Source organism: Amblyomma americanum, chromosome 3 (assembly GCF_052857255.1).
Source record: "Amblyomma americanum isolate KBUSLIRL-KWMA chromosome 3, ASM5285725v1, whole genome shotgun sequence".
Lineage (NCBI taxonomy): Eukaryota > Metazoa > Arthropoda > Arachnida > Ixodida > Ixodidae > Amblyomma > Amblyomma americanum.
In genome coordinates this window covers 164,856,901-164,873,427 of record NC_135499.1, presented here as the reverse complement: position 1 = coordinate 164,873,427, position 16,527 = coordinate 164,856,901, and the positions used below count along the sequence as shown (strand labels likewise).

General features: G+C 46.9%; 1 protein-coding gene across 1 annotated transcript; it reads left to right on the top strand.

The window, feature by feature from the left end:
• The first annotated feature begins 10,638 nt into the window (after positions 1–10,638).
• On the top strand, positions 10,639–16,326 carry LOC144125357 (pituitary tumor-transforming gene 1 protein-interacting protein-like). The gene is made up of 4 exons (XM_077658665.1): positions 10,639–10,966; positions 13,811–13,866; positions 14,441–14,552; positions 14,984–16,326. Exons 1-4 carry the CDS (start codon positions 10,816–10,818, stop codon positions 15,247–15,249), a joined length of 585 nt encoding a protein of 194 aa, XP_077514791.1. The 5' UTR covers positions 10,639–10,815; the 3' UTR covers positions 15,250–16,326.
• The last annotated feature ends 201 nt before the right edge of the window (positions 16,327–16,527 follow it).

Below are 16,527 nucleotides of genomic sequence, written 5' to 3'. Positions count from 1 at the left end.
CCTTGAGTTGGAGTAGCACGTCTTGCGTGGATAGGTTGGCTCTGAACCCAAACATGCTGTCCGGGTACAGTGGCTCCTTTTCTAGATGATTTTGGATTCTTCTGGTTATTATTTTCTCATAGAGCTTCCCCAGGCACGACGTGAGTGATATCGGCCTGAGGTTCTCTATCTGGAGTTTCTTGCCTGGTTTCGGGATCATCACGACGACGGCGTGTTTCCATTCCGCCGGGACTCTTCCTTCCTGCCATAGCGTGTTTAGATATTTGGTCAGTTGGTCTATTGCATCGTCGTTGAGGTTGCGAATTAAGGAGTTTCGGATCTTGTCTGCTCCTGCCGCTGTGTTTTTTGTTGCCGACGCGACCGCTTCCATCACTTCTTCTCTCGTGATGGGTCTGTCCATCGTGGGGTTATCTTCTCCGCGGTATTCTTCTTTATAACTTTCGACTTGGTCTTTGCCGTAGCATTTGACCTTGACTTCCTCTAGTAGTTGCTCGTGTGTTCCTTGGTATTCATAGAGAACGTTCTCTCAGCCGAGATACCTCCAAAGACCGGACAGGTCTCGTATGGAAACCGAAATGCTGAGCATGCGGATGATTAGGTATGTTAACAAGGACATGTAAGAAGTCAGTGACCAGCTTGTGTGAATAAAATGTTTCATGTCCCAAAACATATATAGGCTCTTTACTAGTAATTATTAATTACCAAAGAAACGCCTAATTCCGGAAAATTTTCTTGAGAACACCGATTTCCACCGCTTACCAGTCTCAAACATAGCCCTAATTGTTACCCTCCGATTGAAAAAAAAATCGAATAAAGTATTACAGCTTGTCAATTTAGCCCGAACAAACCCGAATTTCGGAATGTTTCCACGAAAAACCAGATTTCTCCTCTATTATCAAGTTGGAAAATAGCTCCAGATTTTTCACCCCCCCCCCCACCCACCCGAATTTGAAAAAATATAACACCCGAAAACGAATTCTACCTTATATATATATATATATATATATATATATATATATATATATATATATATATATATATATATATATATATATATATATATATATATAGTCATTGCGTCACTCCTTCCTCATAGCCAATTTTCATTCTTATATTCATTCCCTTCGCAACTCGCTTAATTACTATTCCCTGCGCATTCCTCTTGCTCTTGTCCGCGTGCGTTATTTCCTGCTTCGCTATACTGAGCCGGAGTACTATAACTGGGGTTCGAGCCCGGCCGCGTTTTGATGGAGGCGGAACGCAAAAGACGCCAGTGCGATGTCAGTGCACGTTAAAGATCCCCAGGAGGTCGAAATTATTTTGGAGCCCTTCACTACGGTACCTCATTCCTCTTTCACTCCCACCTTCCTCCTTCACTCACGGCGCGGTTTAGGCGTCCACCAAGAAGAGACAGTTAGTGCGCCTTTCATTTTCTGATAACCAATCATTTCCTGCTACGGACGACGACGATGACGACGACCGACCCTTCCGCTACAACTGAAGTCCCTATATGACTTCTTAACCATAACCATAAAACGTTCATTGCTCTACATGGTGTTGACGCTTTGCTGCCCTAGCTTTACAGAGTCACTGTTTGACTAGAGGTGGGCAACCTCATGAGGTCGACCTCACCCTCACGTCGTGAGGTTGAGGTGAGGTCGGCGACGGCTCGAAATTTTGTGAGGTCAGCAAATCAGACCTCAACCTCACGCGTGAGTTTGAGTGAGGTCGAGACTTTTTGCAGTTGCCGCGTCTTACTCTGACGAGTGCCGCTTCCGAAGCGGAGTTGCAGCGCATCACCGCAGTGTTCATGCAATGACGCTTGGTGTTCGGTTCCCCTGTTTGGACAACCGGATGCCACAGTTCCCTCATAGCTTCCGGTGCTGCGTAATGTCCGTTCAGTCCGAGCCTACAGGTAGGGTCCCTATAAATACTACTACAGGAAGACGCACCCCTTTGGTCTTCCCGGAACTGTCACAGCACGCCACTCTCTCCCCCCCTGCCCCGCTGGCGTAGCACCCGGCTGCCTGCGGTCGCCTCAAACTCCCGGGAGCGCGCAAAGAACGTAACTCACGTTGACCCGCGGTAGCTTTGTTCAATACAACAATTTGTTCAAACAAATCAGTTCAGCCCAACAAGCACGCAATAAATTCGTCGCAGCAAGGATGGCCCCAAGCAAGACTGCTTCGTGTTCATGCGTTGCCGGCGCTGACGTCATGGCTCTTGCCTTGCAGCCGAATAAAGGGGATCCTGCTGTACATTACAAGCTTACTTAACAAAAACTTGAGTAGTCGGCACAGGCGAGAGAATGTGATTCAGGTGGGGGCCTAATAGGGACACCTGCTGATCTGATTAAAAAAGCACGAAGCCAGAAAAAACCTGTATAACACCGTCGAAGCTTTTGATCGGTGACTTCCCCTTTCGATTCTCACACCAATTCTGTATGTTACCGTTCCGTAATGCAAGAAGATGCAAATATAATATCACTTTTTTATCCTTCCGAATAACCTCTCTTTTGGTTCCTTGTAACTTCTCGGAAATTCGCTTATTATGCCGAAACACCCCAACACGAGGCGAACGCGCCATATAGCGGTGTTACAGCGGCGAAAAAATACAAAGCTATAATGAATGCATGGTGATGTGGTAGCTGATTCCTTGTCCTTTTTTCGCTACGGGAAAACTTGAGCTGAGAGCCATGGTGCTCTTGACAGAGAGAGCGGCTCACGCTGCCCAATCTAGGCCAGTTGTTTTGACCCGTGTGATTTTAATAGTTGGCACAGTGTCCGAAGACGTAATCTAGCGCTTTCTTTCAAAATGCCGCGGTTTCACCGAGTCTTCGAAACCATTACCGTCGCCACCTGGAGGGAAGGGGTGGGAACGGGGGAGGGTCTTCACCTCCCAGGAACATCAAGATAGTGAGTGATTTTATTGAAATAATAATAAATGGAAGGAAAAGATTTTTGATAGCCCCGGCATCTGCTATCGATACTGAAGCACCTGAGCTGGGGCAGCGGAAATAAAGGATAGCAGGCAGAATGGAGAAATGAAAGAGGTGAGGGGATAGATAGAAAGGGTAGGGACAGAGGTAATATACGCAAACTATTCACACAATAAGAAATGTGTACAGGTTGGTAACTAGAGGTCAAACAAGGAATTGACGCCTGTCTCACATATCTCGGCGGACAACCTAACCGCGCCGCAAGCGAAGTAAAATGCGTTGCTCAGTGGTTAGGCGCTCGGCTACTGATCCGGAGTTCCCGGTAGTACCCGGAGTTTCCGGGAAGAACGGCGCCAGCAGTGGATGCGCTCAATACATCGTGAGTTGATTGCTTCGAAGTATTCCAGAGTGAGTATACCTCAACACATTTGTTTCTTACTTGAAATGAGCTGCCTGCAAAATGATAATTATGACCCTGCCATCTAAGTTGCATGGCAGTAAAGATCGATAAGTAATTAGAGAACATCAGCTGAAATTACCCGTGAGTTCGGCGAGCGTGCGAACTGGAAATGGTGCCGCGCGTGCTCGAAAAATATGTGGCGTCAGGAGTGCAAGGTCTGTTCCTAAATTGATGTTGCGTGAACATAAATTCAGATATGGTCATGTTCTTCCAACGCTTGTATTTTAGCGTACGTCAAGCGCCCAGTGCAATCACAAACACATGTACTCGAAAACCATTTGGCTTTAGGTCTGTACGTGCATCGTTCGTAAAATTCAAGCTAAGTCGACGCAAACCGAATAATTGTAGGAATGTATTGGTTATTTAAGTTCACGCAAAACTCAGCACTGAACATCTCACTGCGACGCTCCGCGGTAGCTCAGTGGTTAGGGCGCTCGCTAACTGATCCGGAGTACCCTGGTTCAAACCCTACCGTGGCGGCTGCGTTTAGATGGAGGCGAAACGCTCATTCACATTTGAGAGTCGCAGAGGTCGCGCGACCAGCAGTCGCTTGCGACTACACCGCAGTTCGAGTACACCGATGTTCACACTTGCAAGGGCGACCTGCCTGTCGCCTTCTCGTTCGAATCTCGTTCGAAATGAGAACTCTTGGGAATAATAATAATAATAATAATAATAATAATAATAATAATAATAATAATTGGTTTTTGGTGGAAAGGAAATGGCGCAGTATCTGTCTCATATATCGTTGGACACCTGAACCGCGCCGTAAGGGAAGGGATAAAGGAGGGAGTGAAAGAAGGGAGGAACAAATAGGTCCGTAGTGGAGGGCTCCGGAATAATTTCGACCACCTGGGGATCTTTAACGTGCACTGACATCGCACAGCACACGGGCGCCTTAGCGTTTTTCCTCCATAAAAACGCAGCCGCCGCGGTCGGGAATGTCGCCGTTCGCGCGCTTTCGAGAGTTTTGTGTGCTTTGGCAGCGAATCCTGCGCTCGCGCTAGGCCCTCGAAAGTGCTCTGGTCCCTCGATATTAGCAATGTACTGCGACGACCTGAGCGAAGAGGAGGATGTAGCGGCAATGTGCACCGTGGCCGTACAAGCGGCCTGCCAGCCAGCCTGGATGCCGGCCGCTAGCGTCAGAAACATTCGCCCATATGTTGTTTGTTCCCGTTCATACCATGCTCTGGGAAGTCGAAATTTAAAAATGAATCAATTTTGAGGATCGTTGACCAATACCGAGCTGTTGGATACAAGCAAATTTCTTCTCACAGGCGCGCTTTGCTGCTGTTGCCCAAAGCGGCTCGATCGCCTGGCGTCTGCTTTCTCCGCTGCTGAAGGCGTCGCGGAAATCGAGCATATTTTTATGTTACCATGAGACTGGGTTCACAATAAAGCCGTGACGAAAGTAGCATCTTGGTTACAGCGCTGGTCAGTTCCGAAACGCCCTCAGCTGCGGCATCGACGTGAAACCTGCTAGGCTTAGCGACGACTACGGCAGCCAAGCAGTTCGTCGTTCGGCGCACCCGCGAGCGGCGTCGTTGCCAAAAGCTCGGCTCGCTCGCTGATTGGTTCAGCGGTTTGCGACTCGCGGTCGCGAGGCAGCAAAATCGAGCAGCGAGCGACTGGGCCGCGACTGTCGCTTTTCGACCAAAACAGTCGCGCGACCTCTGCGACTCTCAAGTGTGAATGGGCCTAAGGCCCATTCACACTAAGGCCCATTCACACTTGAGAGTCGCAGAGGTCGCGCGACTGTTTTGGTCGAAAAGCGACAGTCGCAAACGGTCGCGTTGGTTGAAAAGCGACAGTCGCGGGCCGGTCGCTCGCTGCTCGATTTTGCAGCCCCGCGACTGCGAGTCGCAAACCGCTGAACCAATCAGCGAGCGATCCGAGCTTTCGGCAGCGACGCCGCTCGCGGGTGCGCCGAACGACGAACTGCTTGGCTGCCGTAGTCGTCGCTAAGCCGCTAAGCCTAGCCGGTTTCACGTCGATGCCGCAGCTGAAGGCGTTTCGGAACTGACCAGCGCTGCAACCAAGATGCTACTTTCGTCACGCCTTTATTGTGAACCCCGTCTCATGGTAATATAAAAATATGCTCGATTTCCGCGACGCCTTCAGCAGCGGAGGAAGCAGACGCCAGGCGATCGAGCCGCTTTGGGCAACAGCAGCAAGGCGGCTATAAGAAGAAATTCGCTTGTATCCAGCAGCTCGGTATTGGCCAACGACCCTCAAAACTGATTCATTTTTAAATTTCGACTTCCCAGAGCATGGTATGAACGGGAACAAACAACATACTAGCACATTTTTCCGACGCTAGCGGCCGGCATCCAGGCTGGCTGGCAGGCCGCTTGAACGGCCGCGGTGCACATTGCCGCTACATCCTCCTCTTCGCTCAGGTCGTCGCAGTACGTATTGCTAATATCGAGGGGCCAGAGCACTTTCGAGAATCTAGCGCGAGCGCAGGAGACGCGGCCAAAGCAGACGAAACTCTCGAAAGCGTGCGAGCGGCGTCATTCCCAAGAGTTCTCATTTCAAACGAGAGTCGAACGAGAATGCGACCCGCAGGTCGCCTTTGCAAGTGTGAACATCGGTGTTGTCGAACTGCGGTGTAGTCGCAGGCGACTGCTGGTCGCGCGACCTCTGCGACTCTCAAGTGTGAATGAGCCCTAAGGCGCCTGTTTGCTGTGCGATGTAAGTGCACGTTAAAGATCCCCAGATGGTCGAAATCATTCCGGAGCCCTCAACCACGGCGCGGCCCAGGCGCCCGCCGACACGCGAGACAGACACTGCGCCACTCCCCCCCCCCCCCCCCCCCCCAGAAAAAAAAAAAAACGCCTCACACTGCGTCATTTCCTCCCCCCCCCCAAAAAAAAAACAATTTCTTTTTCAATTTGGCTTTCTGTAATTATATGCAGGGTTTGCGCGTCGTTTGGACCCGGATTTGGTTCCATATGACCGCATACAAAGACCAATAGTACAGTTGTAAATATCACCGAAGCTATATTAAATATATGCTGCCTTGTGTGAGCGCCCTTAATGTTTCGGAAAAAAGCAAGATGTTTAACAAATAAAAAATGCCTACTGTGTGTGTGTGTGTGTGTGTGTGTGTGTCAGTATGGCTGTCTATGGAAACGCCAGTCGTCCGACCCCGAGCGTATATAGCCAGGGAGATGCAGCTTTCCGCGTTCGACCAGGGTTAACCAGAGCCAAACCACTGGCAATTTTTTATGACCCATCACAAAGTGTAAATTATTTTTCAGAAAAGTGCTTCAAAGCGCAAACACATGGCTGTAATTACCAGCAAACGATAGAGAGCCGAAAAGACGTTATTTGCAGTTAGGCAAACACTAATAATCAGCGCAGAAAATACAGTTGAAAGCGGGCAACAGAAAACATGCTGCCATAATTTTTAAAACCTACACGAAAACGTATAGGAGTTCAAACGGTAGTTATAAGAAGCTCGCAGGAGGTTCGAGACTGCCTTCGTGAGCGCTCTTGGTGTCTTGTCTACTTTACCGATGGCAGCCATTTATACCGGGTTCGAACCCGACCGCGGCGGCTGCGTTTTTATGGAGGCAAAACGCTAAGGCGCCCGTGTGCTGTGCAATGTCAGTGCACGTTAAAGATCCCCAGGTGGTCGACATTATTCCGGAGCCCTCCACTACGGCACTTCTTTCTTACTCTCTTCTTTCACTCCCTCCTTTATCCCTTCCCTTACGGCGCGGTTCAAGTGTCCAAAGATATATGAGGCAGATACCGCGCCATTTCCTTTCCTCAAAAACCAGTTATTTTTATTATTATACCGACCTCGGGTGGAGCGGACAAGTCGGTCGGTGCCATGCCTGCATGCGCACATGGCACGCGGGAAGGCGCGCCGCATTATCACTACCTCACGACTGCAATCAAACGAAATGAAAATAAAACAATAATCTCTCGCCTTATAGTTACTAATGGCGAAGGAAGCTACGTAGTGTAGGGGTTACCTCCTGCGAAGCCTGTTCGCTCGCCGGAAGAGGAACCTGACAGGTGCATACGTGCGGAACCTCCGCGCGGAGATTTATGAACAGGCTGCGGCACTAACAACAAACGCTGCCGCCTGCCGTCGCATGCGTGGATTCTGTGCATCTAGAACGAGATGTAGAGGCAGAACGACGCAAAGCGGGAAGGCCCCTACGTATCGAGAACAAAAATTAGCTGCGGTTTAACTACTGCTGAACCTGGTTAAAGAGCGAGAGCTGTGGTGTATTGGGCAAGTAGACGCGGCTTGGCGTCTGTAACATTGAGTGCGTTCCACACACTGGATAGGGAAAGCGCCCACCGTGGAAGGTGGCAGTTAAGTTAATGGTTGATCGCGTGTGGTTGGCCACCCAATGAACGCTGCGGCTTATTCTACCGCCCTCTACCGGCGAATCGAAAGGTCAAGTGGTGCGACACCATGGTGTACCGCATATGGTAAAAGCGCCTATAGTCACACTTGACCTCTGGCTCACTTGAAGGCCAACCAGCAACGCTCGGTGAAATCGGCTGTACTTTGCATAATGAACGTACTTGCGAAGTGAGGTAGGGAAGTGGCGGGAACGGGGGAGGGTCTTGACCTCCCAGGAACATCAGCATCATCATCCTTAATTATTAGCTGCAGGTATTCCCATTTTCCCGCACAATAATTGTCTTCGGTTGCTGGGTAATGTACAATGTTTAATAAATATTCTGGCAACATTTAATTTTGTAGCGTTATATCAGACTTCTCCGGGCTCATAAGGATACACTGTTAGCGTGATCATCATCGCCATCATCTCGGGAGTCAAAGGCATGTGTCGTTTCATGATCTTTGCAGTATGTCATACATGAGAACTGGCGCGTTTACCTTCTGGACAATCCGAATGTCATTAATGTGGACCGGGTTGTGGGCACTCTTTGTAATGCGTCATGCGCGCATGTGTAGTAATGTGGGATCCATATGGGTCTTGAAATGGGGGTGGATGGGGGCCTAGTATGACAAGAAATTACATCGCTGTCACGTGAGTAGGTGTGATGTCATATTACAGCGTCGTCACGTGACTAGGTTTGATGGCACATTACATCGCTGTAAAGTGACCTGGTATGACGTCACACTCATACGATGTCATCACTAATCAGTATTAGTGTTACCTAATTATATTAATTAGTATTCAATAATTATGTGACGTCATCATCGTCGCGCGACTCGTCGGCTTGTGACGTCGTAAGGCGCCGTTTCTTGCGGACATGACCTTGAAAGTGAGCCATCTAATGCTTTCGCATTAATAAAAGAAGCCGCTCGCTTCTACGCAGACATAAATATAACACGCCCCTGTTGGTGCACTACAGTCGCAGCTTGTTAAGTGTTTTCGAAGGCAACATACAGAGGACTGAGAAGAGCATCCTCGCTAAGCCGGATATAGCTAGAAAAACGAATTATACTGATGTGCGTCTGCATAACCGTCGCATTGAGAAGTGCATCGACGACCAGTATCTTTACATTCGGTAACTATTCTGAAACCTGAAAAAAGTATTGTGAGTACCTCCCCCTCCTCCCAATTTATGGTAGATGGTGTGAATGAGCGTTAATTCGTGCGTGAATGAGCGAGAGGCTTCCAATACGAACATTCGTGCGTGAATGAGCGAGAGGCTTCCAATACGAACAAGTATACACGAAGCAGGTTGCCAAATATTGACACATATAAAGTACTCACCGACGTACTGGTGCATGGTAACCGCGTATGGGACACCCGTGCCCGCAGGCCATATACTCTCTGAGGGTTCACCCAGATTACGAGCTTCTCTTTTTGCGTGCACATCAATATTGTCTGTACACACCTTATTATACCATCATCATTTTGGCTTTCCTGTCTCACAGGATTCTCAGAATTGTTTTTAACTGCGAAAAGTTTCTTAATCGCTTTTTGTTTTGTTTTCCGTTTGTTTTTTGAGGTCAAGCAGCCGACAGTGGTTAGGGCGCTCGACTACTGATCTGGAGTTCCCGGGTTCGAACCCGACCGCGGCGGCTGCGTTTTTATGAAGGAAAAACGCTAAGGCGCCCGTGTGCTGTGCGATGTCAGTGCACGTTAAAGATCCCCAGGTGGTCGAAATTATTCCGGAGCCCTCCACTACGGCACCTTTCTTCTTTCACTCCCTCCCTTATCCCTTCCCTTACGGCGCGGTTCAGGTGTCCAACGTTATAGGAGACAGATACTGCGCCATTTCCTTTCCCCCAAAACCAATTATTAGCCGACCTCAACCTCACAATTTGAGGTTGAGGTGAAATTGAGTGAGGTCAGCAGTAGCCCCAGGAAAAGTGAGGTGAGGGCGTCTTGAGGTTGAGTGAGGTCGGCAAATTCTTTTTGAGGTTGACGTGAGGTCAAGATTTTTGAGGTCAAATGCCCACCTCTGCTGTTGACTGCAGCATCACCAGCGGTTCGGATGGTATTAATCGAAGCTAAGTTTTGTTTGTTCATTCTTCGAAGCTGGTCAGATATGTCACGAAGTGGTGACTGCAATCCAGAGCAGAAAGACGGCGAAAATGGAGTCTAAACGACCCTTGCGCACACAATGAACTGAACCACTCGGCGGCGGCGTGGCAACAAGCGTGCTCGGCGGTCGTCGAACAGAATCCTCGGCGCTCTCGGCCGTGCTCAACTTAAAGCTGATAGCGAACTTTCGAGATAAACCATGCAAAGTTACTGCAACATTCTGGACCAACTAGAATCGGCTCCGCCTGGATGAGATCAATCGAGATAAATCTGGTCGCGTCTTGCATCGTAAACAAAGCGATAAAGCGGCGTACCGGCAGCTTTGAAGAACGAACACTACAAAGATTCGCCGGTGCTGACGGTTGCATCCTACCGCGACGCATACCGCCCGCACAGACGTTGGTTCGCACAGTCTACACTGCAACTGTAGTTCGCACTAGAGACTATCGTCTATAGTTAGCACCGTTCGCACGAGCACGCCATGCGGCGTGGACATGCAACGGCACCTTGCGGCTTACGTGATCAGGCTTCTTCCTAGCGTTGCCATCATCGCTTACTGCCTCCGAAATCTGTGTACGGTAGTACATCTGAGTGCCGACAGGCCGCGGGGCGAGCGCTCTTTGTTATTAACTTTGTTTTTGTGACTTCATCAAATAGCCACAACTGCTGCACTCTTTGGGTAAACTTTTATCACGTGACCTCTCCCGCTCGTCGCTCGCTGCTGCTGGCTCTGGAAGTGGCCATTTGCGTTGTTTGGGCTGGTGGTGACCCGCCAGCGCGCGGGTTTGTGTTGGTGTGTGGCTAGCTGTGTTCTCGTGGTGCGCAAAAGTCATCTGGAAGCGCTCGCCGTGTCATCACCGCACGATAAGGGACGTGATCTACTTGGTGTATCCCAAGCATATTTAGAACTGTTTCCAAGTTTAGACATGTACAGTATGCAGTGTGTAGCTTTCTTCGTCGCACTCGCCTGTTGCGTCGTGCCCGTTGTGTTCACATCTGACCCTGTACCGGCCGAAACAACAAAGCATGTTCCAGTGCCGACGACAGAGACACCGACTACTATCTCACCGCAAGCAGGTACTGTGAAAAATAACGCTGAAAATAAGAAACTGTGGTGTTGCGCTATCGGTTGTGAACTTTCACCCCTCCGCTCTCTGCCGGATAGACGTCGGCGAGGCGGCTGATACTGTCGATTAAAGTCTATGTGCATGTCCTTGGCGTTGTTATCGGCCCGGAAACTTCCGCTGCTGTGCATAGAAGGCGTCTTGTGCGGCATTTCCTTCGTCCTATTCCTCCACTATATAAATACATCTGTAGCGCACAAACTGCGAGCCCTGTGTAAGGTATCGGCATAGATGTAGCCGCTGTAGCGCAATAGTATCCGCAACTACATTCAGCTACGTTCAGCAACTACGTTAAGGATACGGCCACGCGTTCATGTTTGCTGGCAGTCCTGCAACCGCGAAGTAACCCCATGGGTTTTCCTGAGTTCCTTGTTTTAGTTTTCTTGCGCGCGTTCACGTACGAGTGCGTCTAAAGAGCGTATGTGCACCTCCTTTCAAACCCTCTAGAGGAAGGATCGTTTATAGCCTTTTTTTTTTCTTCGCCTCTATAACATATATAGTGCTCTGTGGGTCGCTTTGATGCCAGAGTAGAGCAGAAAGGGCGGCCGGCGGCGCGTTTCAGTACGAACGGTGGTTGGGGGGTGTCGTTTATTGCCACCTCTACCTCCAGTGCTGTAGCCATCAATAGCGACGTCCCGTGCCGGTCCGTTTTGACAAAAGGTTTCCGCTTCAGTCGCTGCGCGTGCGCATAAAGCGTGAATCGCTTATGCTTCGCAGCGTAGAGCGAGGCTCTCATTGTGATTATCGTAGGACGTTTGTCTGATTACGCTCTTGATTGACATTTGGCCGTGACTAATGGACGGCTGCCTCCCTGACATTTCTGTGCCTAGCTGACTCGTTGTCTTTCGGCCTCCCTCTGTCCATCAGTCAGTGGATTACTGTTTTTGTTTTTTACAGCCCTTGTTTATAACTGCGCCTCTGCAGTAGGTATGGACTTCATGCAGTGTATCAGGATTCAGAGTTGGGGGCTGCTTGGCTGTGATGCGCAGTTATTAGGAGAATCATTTTTTTTTTCTCATGTGTGATGGCCTGAAAACTCGGTCAGCTTCACATCCAGACTTAACTGATGGGCAAGCTTTGCCCCACTCTGCACAAACCGTAATTGCGGAACTCAGTTTGTTACGTAGCAGCTTGCCTAGAGGAATTCTTGCGAAGTTACATATTGCCTGGAGGAAGTTAGAATTTCTTTCATTTGCATCGTAAGTTCATGTAACTAATGTTTGGCCCAGAAATATTGCAGAAAGATATAGGTGCAAAATTACGATATTAAAAAAATATTAATGCAAAATTTGTTGCTCTTCATGAATTTCATGCTGAACTTTGTTAGGTGTATGATAAAGATGGTCGTCAGGCCACAGGATGTAAATAAAAGCAATTCATACTAGCTCTCCATGGTGGCTGATAAGTTTGTAATTAGTTGTGAATAACACCTGTCTGGCATTGTTGCGTGGGATGTAAGTGCGTACTTACATGTCTTTTCAGCTGAAATTTGACGATAACTTATTGTGATTGGTGGAAACATGGAACATATTGTTAGGTAAAGTTTTGTAGCTATTAAAATGGAAATCTGTGTGCAGCATTTCATACTACTTAAAAGTACTCTAACAGACACATTTTGAAAATGGTGCCAAAATGGTCATTTCATACCCATGCTGCTATCTGTTGGCAAACAAAAAATTCTTTGGACGAGCCCTACTAGCCTTAAACCAACACACTACAAGCTGGACTTGCCAGGATCCAGAAATGACAGTGTCTTATGATGAGAGCCTGGTTCGTCTAAGCCCGCTTAATCGTTAGCAAGAGTATATGGATCACATAACTGCCATTCATTCGCTGGAGCAGATAACATGCCTAGTTAAACAGTTGCACCTTTCACAGTCAGTACTGCTTGCATCTCAGATGCCGAGTTTGTGCACTTATTAACTGTAAGACTGTGTACATAGGCTAGCCTTATTTTTCAATGGCTGGATTTTGCATTTTCAGTGGTACTTTCAGTTGCTTTTCGTTCAAACGCCACGATGTAGTCTAGCCAGCTTCATCAGAGAATAAGTTTTACTTCACTTCCCCAGTATGGACTTTCAGTACTGTGGCTGCCTATCATGATCTGCCCATCTTGTTCCGGAAAAGAGCTTGAAGTAGAAGGGAAATATGGGGCTTGGTTTAGACAACTGAAAAGTCGTTCATTACTCACTTGTGGAATTGAGGGCTTGGGCTATTGTATTGAGTGCATTGTGATATTCTTTAGCTATGGGGCATTAAGATAGTTTGTAAAATATATACATGGGAAGCTTCTAGATTGGGGTCATGTTTGAGTGTCTGACAACTTTCCAAGACCATGCTCCAGTAAATGCTATGTTGTGCACAGGTTTTATGAGCCCTTACAAAGATGTAGGCATGTGATTATGTGACTTTGTTGTTAGTGTTCATTTTTACTTGCCATGTCATTGTTTCCCTTTGCTCCCCAAATTCCTCTCATGGCAACACACAATTTCTGATATTTAGCTGTATAGTGCCTGCTGAGGCTCTTGTGGCAGTGCTGCACTATTTTTAATTACTGATTGAGACGTCTAAAATGAAAAGATCCCAGACACATGTTGAGTAAAGATATCCAGATGTTCATCAAGCAGGGAATTTTTTTTTTTCACCCACATGTGTGTGAATGTGTGTTCTTTTTCAGTGGTAGTTTTATGTTACTTGTCCCGTTTGTGCAATCTTGTACACAAGCAAACCTGCCCTTTGTGTTTTCTCTTATTTGTTTTTTGGTCTGAGCTCATAAGGGTTTTGTTTTTGCTTTCAGTGTGTGCCCAGAAGACAAACACATCGTGTTCTGAATGTTTAACAGCTGGTACTGGGGTACGTAAACCATGCATGTTGTTTGTTTGTCCTTGAATCTGTGGCATTATTATCAGCATCTCTCATGTACGTTTAACATGTGTGCTTTTTAGCTTTATTAGTATGAAAGACTTGTGTGTTCTCTGCCACACATGCAAATAGTAAGAGGCACCTGAAATGTAGTCCATAGTGATAATAGTCATAAAACGGTGATTAAAAATTACATTTTGGTGTTTTCACTTCTGAATTAAATTTAGAACAATGTGTTGGTATATTGGCAAGAATTGCTCTGCTTTTGTGCACAAGGAGAGGCAGCTCAAATACCACACTCACAAAAATGTCTTGAGCTGTATTTGATATGAAAATTTTTCTCTAAGTTAATGTAGTGCTTTTGCATATGGTAACCAACTTTTTCCTTTAAGGCTTGTGATTTTGCTCAAGGTTATGACCGTATAAAGTGTCTACCTGTGTTCATGCATACCACAGCACTTCAAAAAATGTTTTGTGCCAAAAACTAGAGCCTAGATAAACACAGCTAGACTATGCCGAGTCATACTTTTCCCTTTAGAAACCTGCTTCTCATGTTTCTTTGTAGTGTTACTACTGCTCCACATCGCGAAGATGTGGCTTCTATCCGTACAAAAGGCTAATCCCAAGCGATGACGAATGTGCCTACTTCTCTGAGGTCTACTGGGGCGTCTGCTTCAGTAAGTTGGTCGACTTTCCCCTTGTGTGCTTAGTGCTTCTGAAGTTTACTCTGCTACAGAGGTGTGAAAGCTGCTAATTAGGAAAAGGTTGTATCAAGCTTCTGAAGTTTTTAGTTTGATGTCAGCATGGTTGCATATTGTACCGTGAGGCAAAAATTGTGTTATGTGTAATTAAAGTGGGCGTAACCACGTCCAGGCTTTTTATCTAAGTGTAGTTGGTTTATCAGCCAAACTGCTCTATCATTACTGTGCAGTCATTGCTCTAATGTTACTACTTTCTGAATCATGAGATGTCTTAGCTCTTGGCCAAGTTCACTTAGCTGTGACGTGCATACACACCTTGAGGTCTGCTATACATCTGCTGTAGAGGTTTGGTTCCTAGTTTCTTGCTTTTGTCTTACATCCTGTTTTTCCTTTTTTTTTCTTTCCAGTTTCTCTTCAAGGCAGTGTAATTGCTATTAGTGTGGTTGTGGGCACTCTGCTGCTAGCACTGTTGGTGTGCTGCTGCTGCTGCTGCCGCAAGCGTCAAAACAACAAGTGGTTGCGTGATATGGCTCGCATGGAAGAAGAACGCAGGCAACGTCAGGAACGTTCAGATGAGCGGCGAGCAGAGCGCAAGGCACGCACCGATGATATTCGGCGCAAGTATGGTCTAGTTCGGGATGAGACCCCACCTTACACTCGTTTCGACCATTGACGCTGCCTTGTTCGGCTGTGTAGAAAAGTGGAGTGGCTGACGCCTGTATGCATCACTGAATGCTCTGGTCTTTCACTTAACCTGGCCAATGCACAAAAGGCCTGGCAACAGTGATTGGCACTGCTGTGAGATGGTTCCTTGTGGCTTTGTCCCCTTAAAAGGTACCCTGAGATGCTGGTGTGAAGTTGTTGGGCGAGACTATTGTGATTCACTGAATGGCACTCTTCTCTTGTTTCTGATGACATTTTTTAACAGCCAAAAATAGTTTTATGCACATGTCTGGCACGTGCAAGGCTGAAGATGGTTACTTTCCCCGTACAAATTCCAGCTTTCCCATTTAAAGTCTCATGTCATCAAGAAACTAGGATGAGATACTTTCTATATTTTATGTCTGCTAAAGGTTGTCATTGAAAGCAGCCACACATTAAGGGCTTCAACAACATTGTTAACAGTGACAAGGCGAAAAGTGATACCAGTACTTTTTCTTCTGTCTGGCCATTGTGACTTTTGTGCTTTCTAGAATTGCAATGGGGTGACTAAGTTATGATTTTCTGGTAGAGTGATGTTTACATGAAGGTTTTTTTTTTTGCTGATGCTTTCTACAAAGTGCAAAATGCAAAGTGCCTTAATGTAAAGCCCAAGGAAACTTACCATATCAGATGATCAACAGCAAGCTGTATTAGCTGTCTGTGACAGCTACTTTTAAAGATCATTATAATGTACTTACTTTTGTTCTCGCACATGCACAAATACTGTACTTCAGAGTTGTACGTTTGTATTATGGCACTTTTTTTTACGTGCGGTTACTACAGTTTATTGTTGGATGCAACAGCCTTAAGGTTATGGGCTTCAAGAAGGGTTGTATTCCTCTTTGAATGATAGAATTTATTCTTTAATCATTTTAGTAGAAAGAACTAATTTCAGCGCTCCTGCTCTTAATTGTCTTAGAAAATAAGTAATTTTTGCTGTGGAAACACCTGGTGACATAGGTTTATGCTGCCATTACATTTCACTTGCAAATGGTGTTATGTTTGGGCATTTTCTGCCTTATTAAACCCGTTTTCATAAAAAAAGTCAGATGATTGTTTGCACTGTTTTTATACCTCTTCATGAATTTTGAAGTCAACTGCTATTACTCAGACCGTTGGACTGTGTGACCATGACTGTCTACATTTGCTTTTTTTCTTCTTGGGAAGGAGGTTGTGGGGCGTATTCACATGGTTAATGCTGCAGCTGTGGTTTAGAGCATTGCAGTTTCGATACAAATATTCGAGCTCC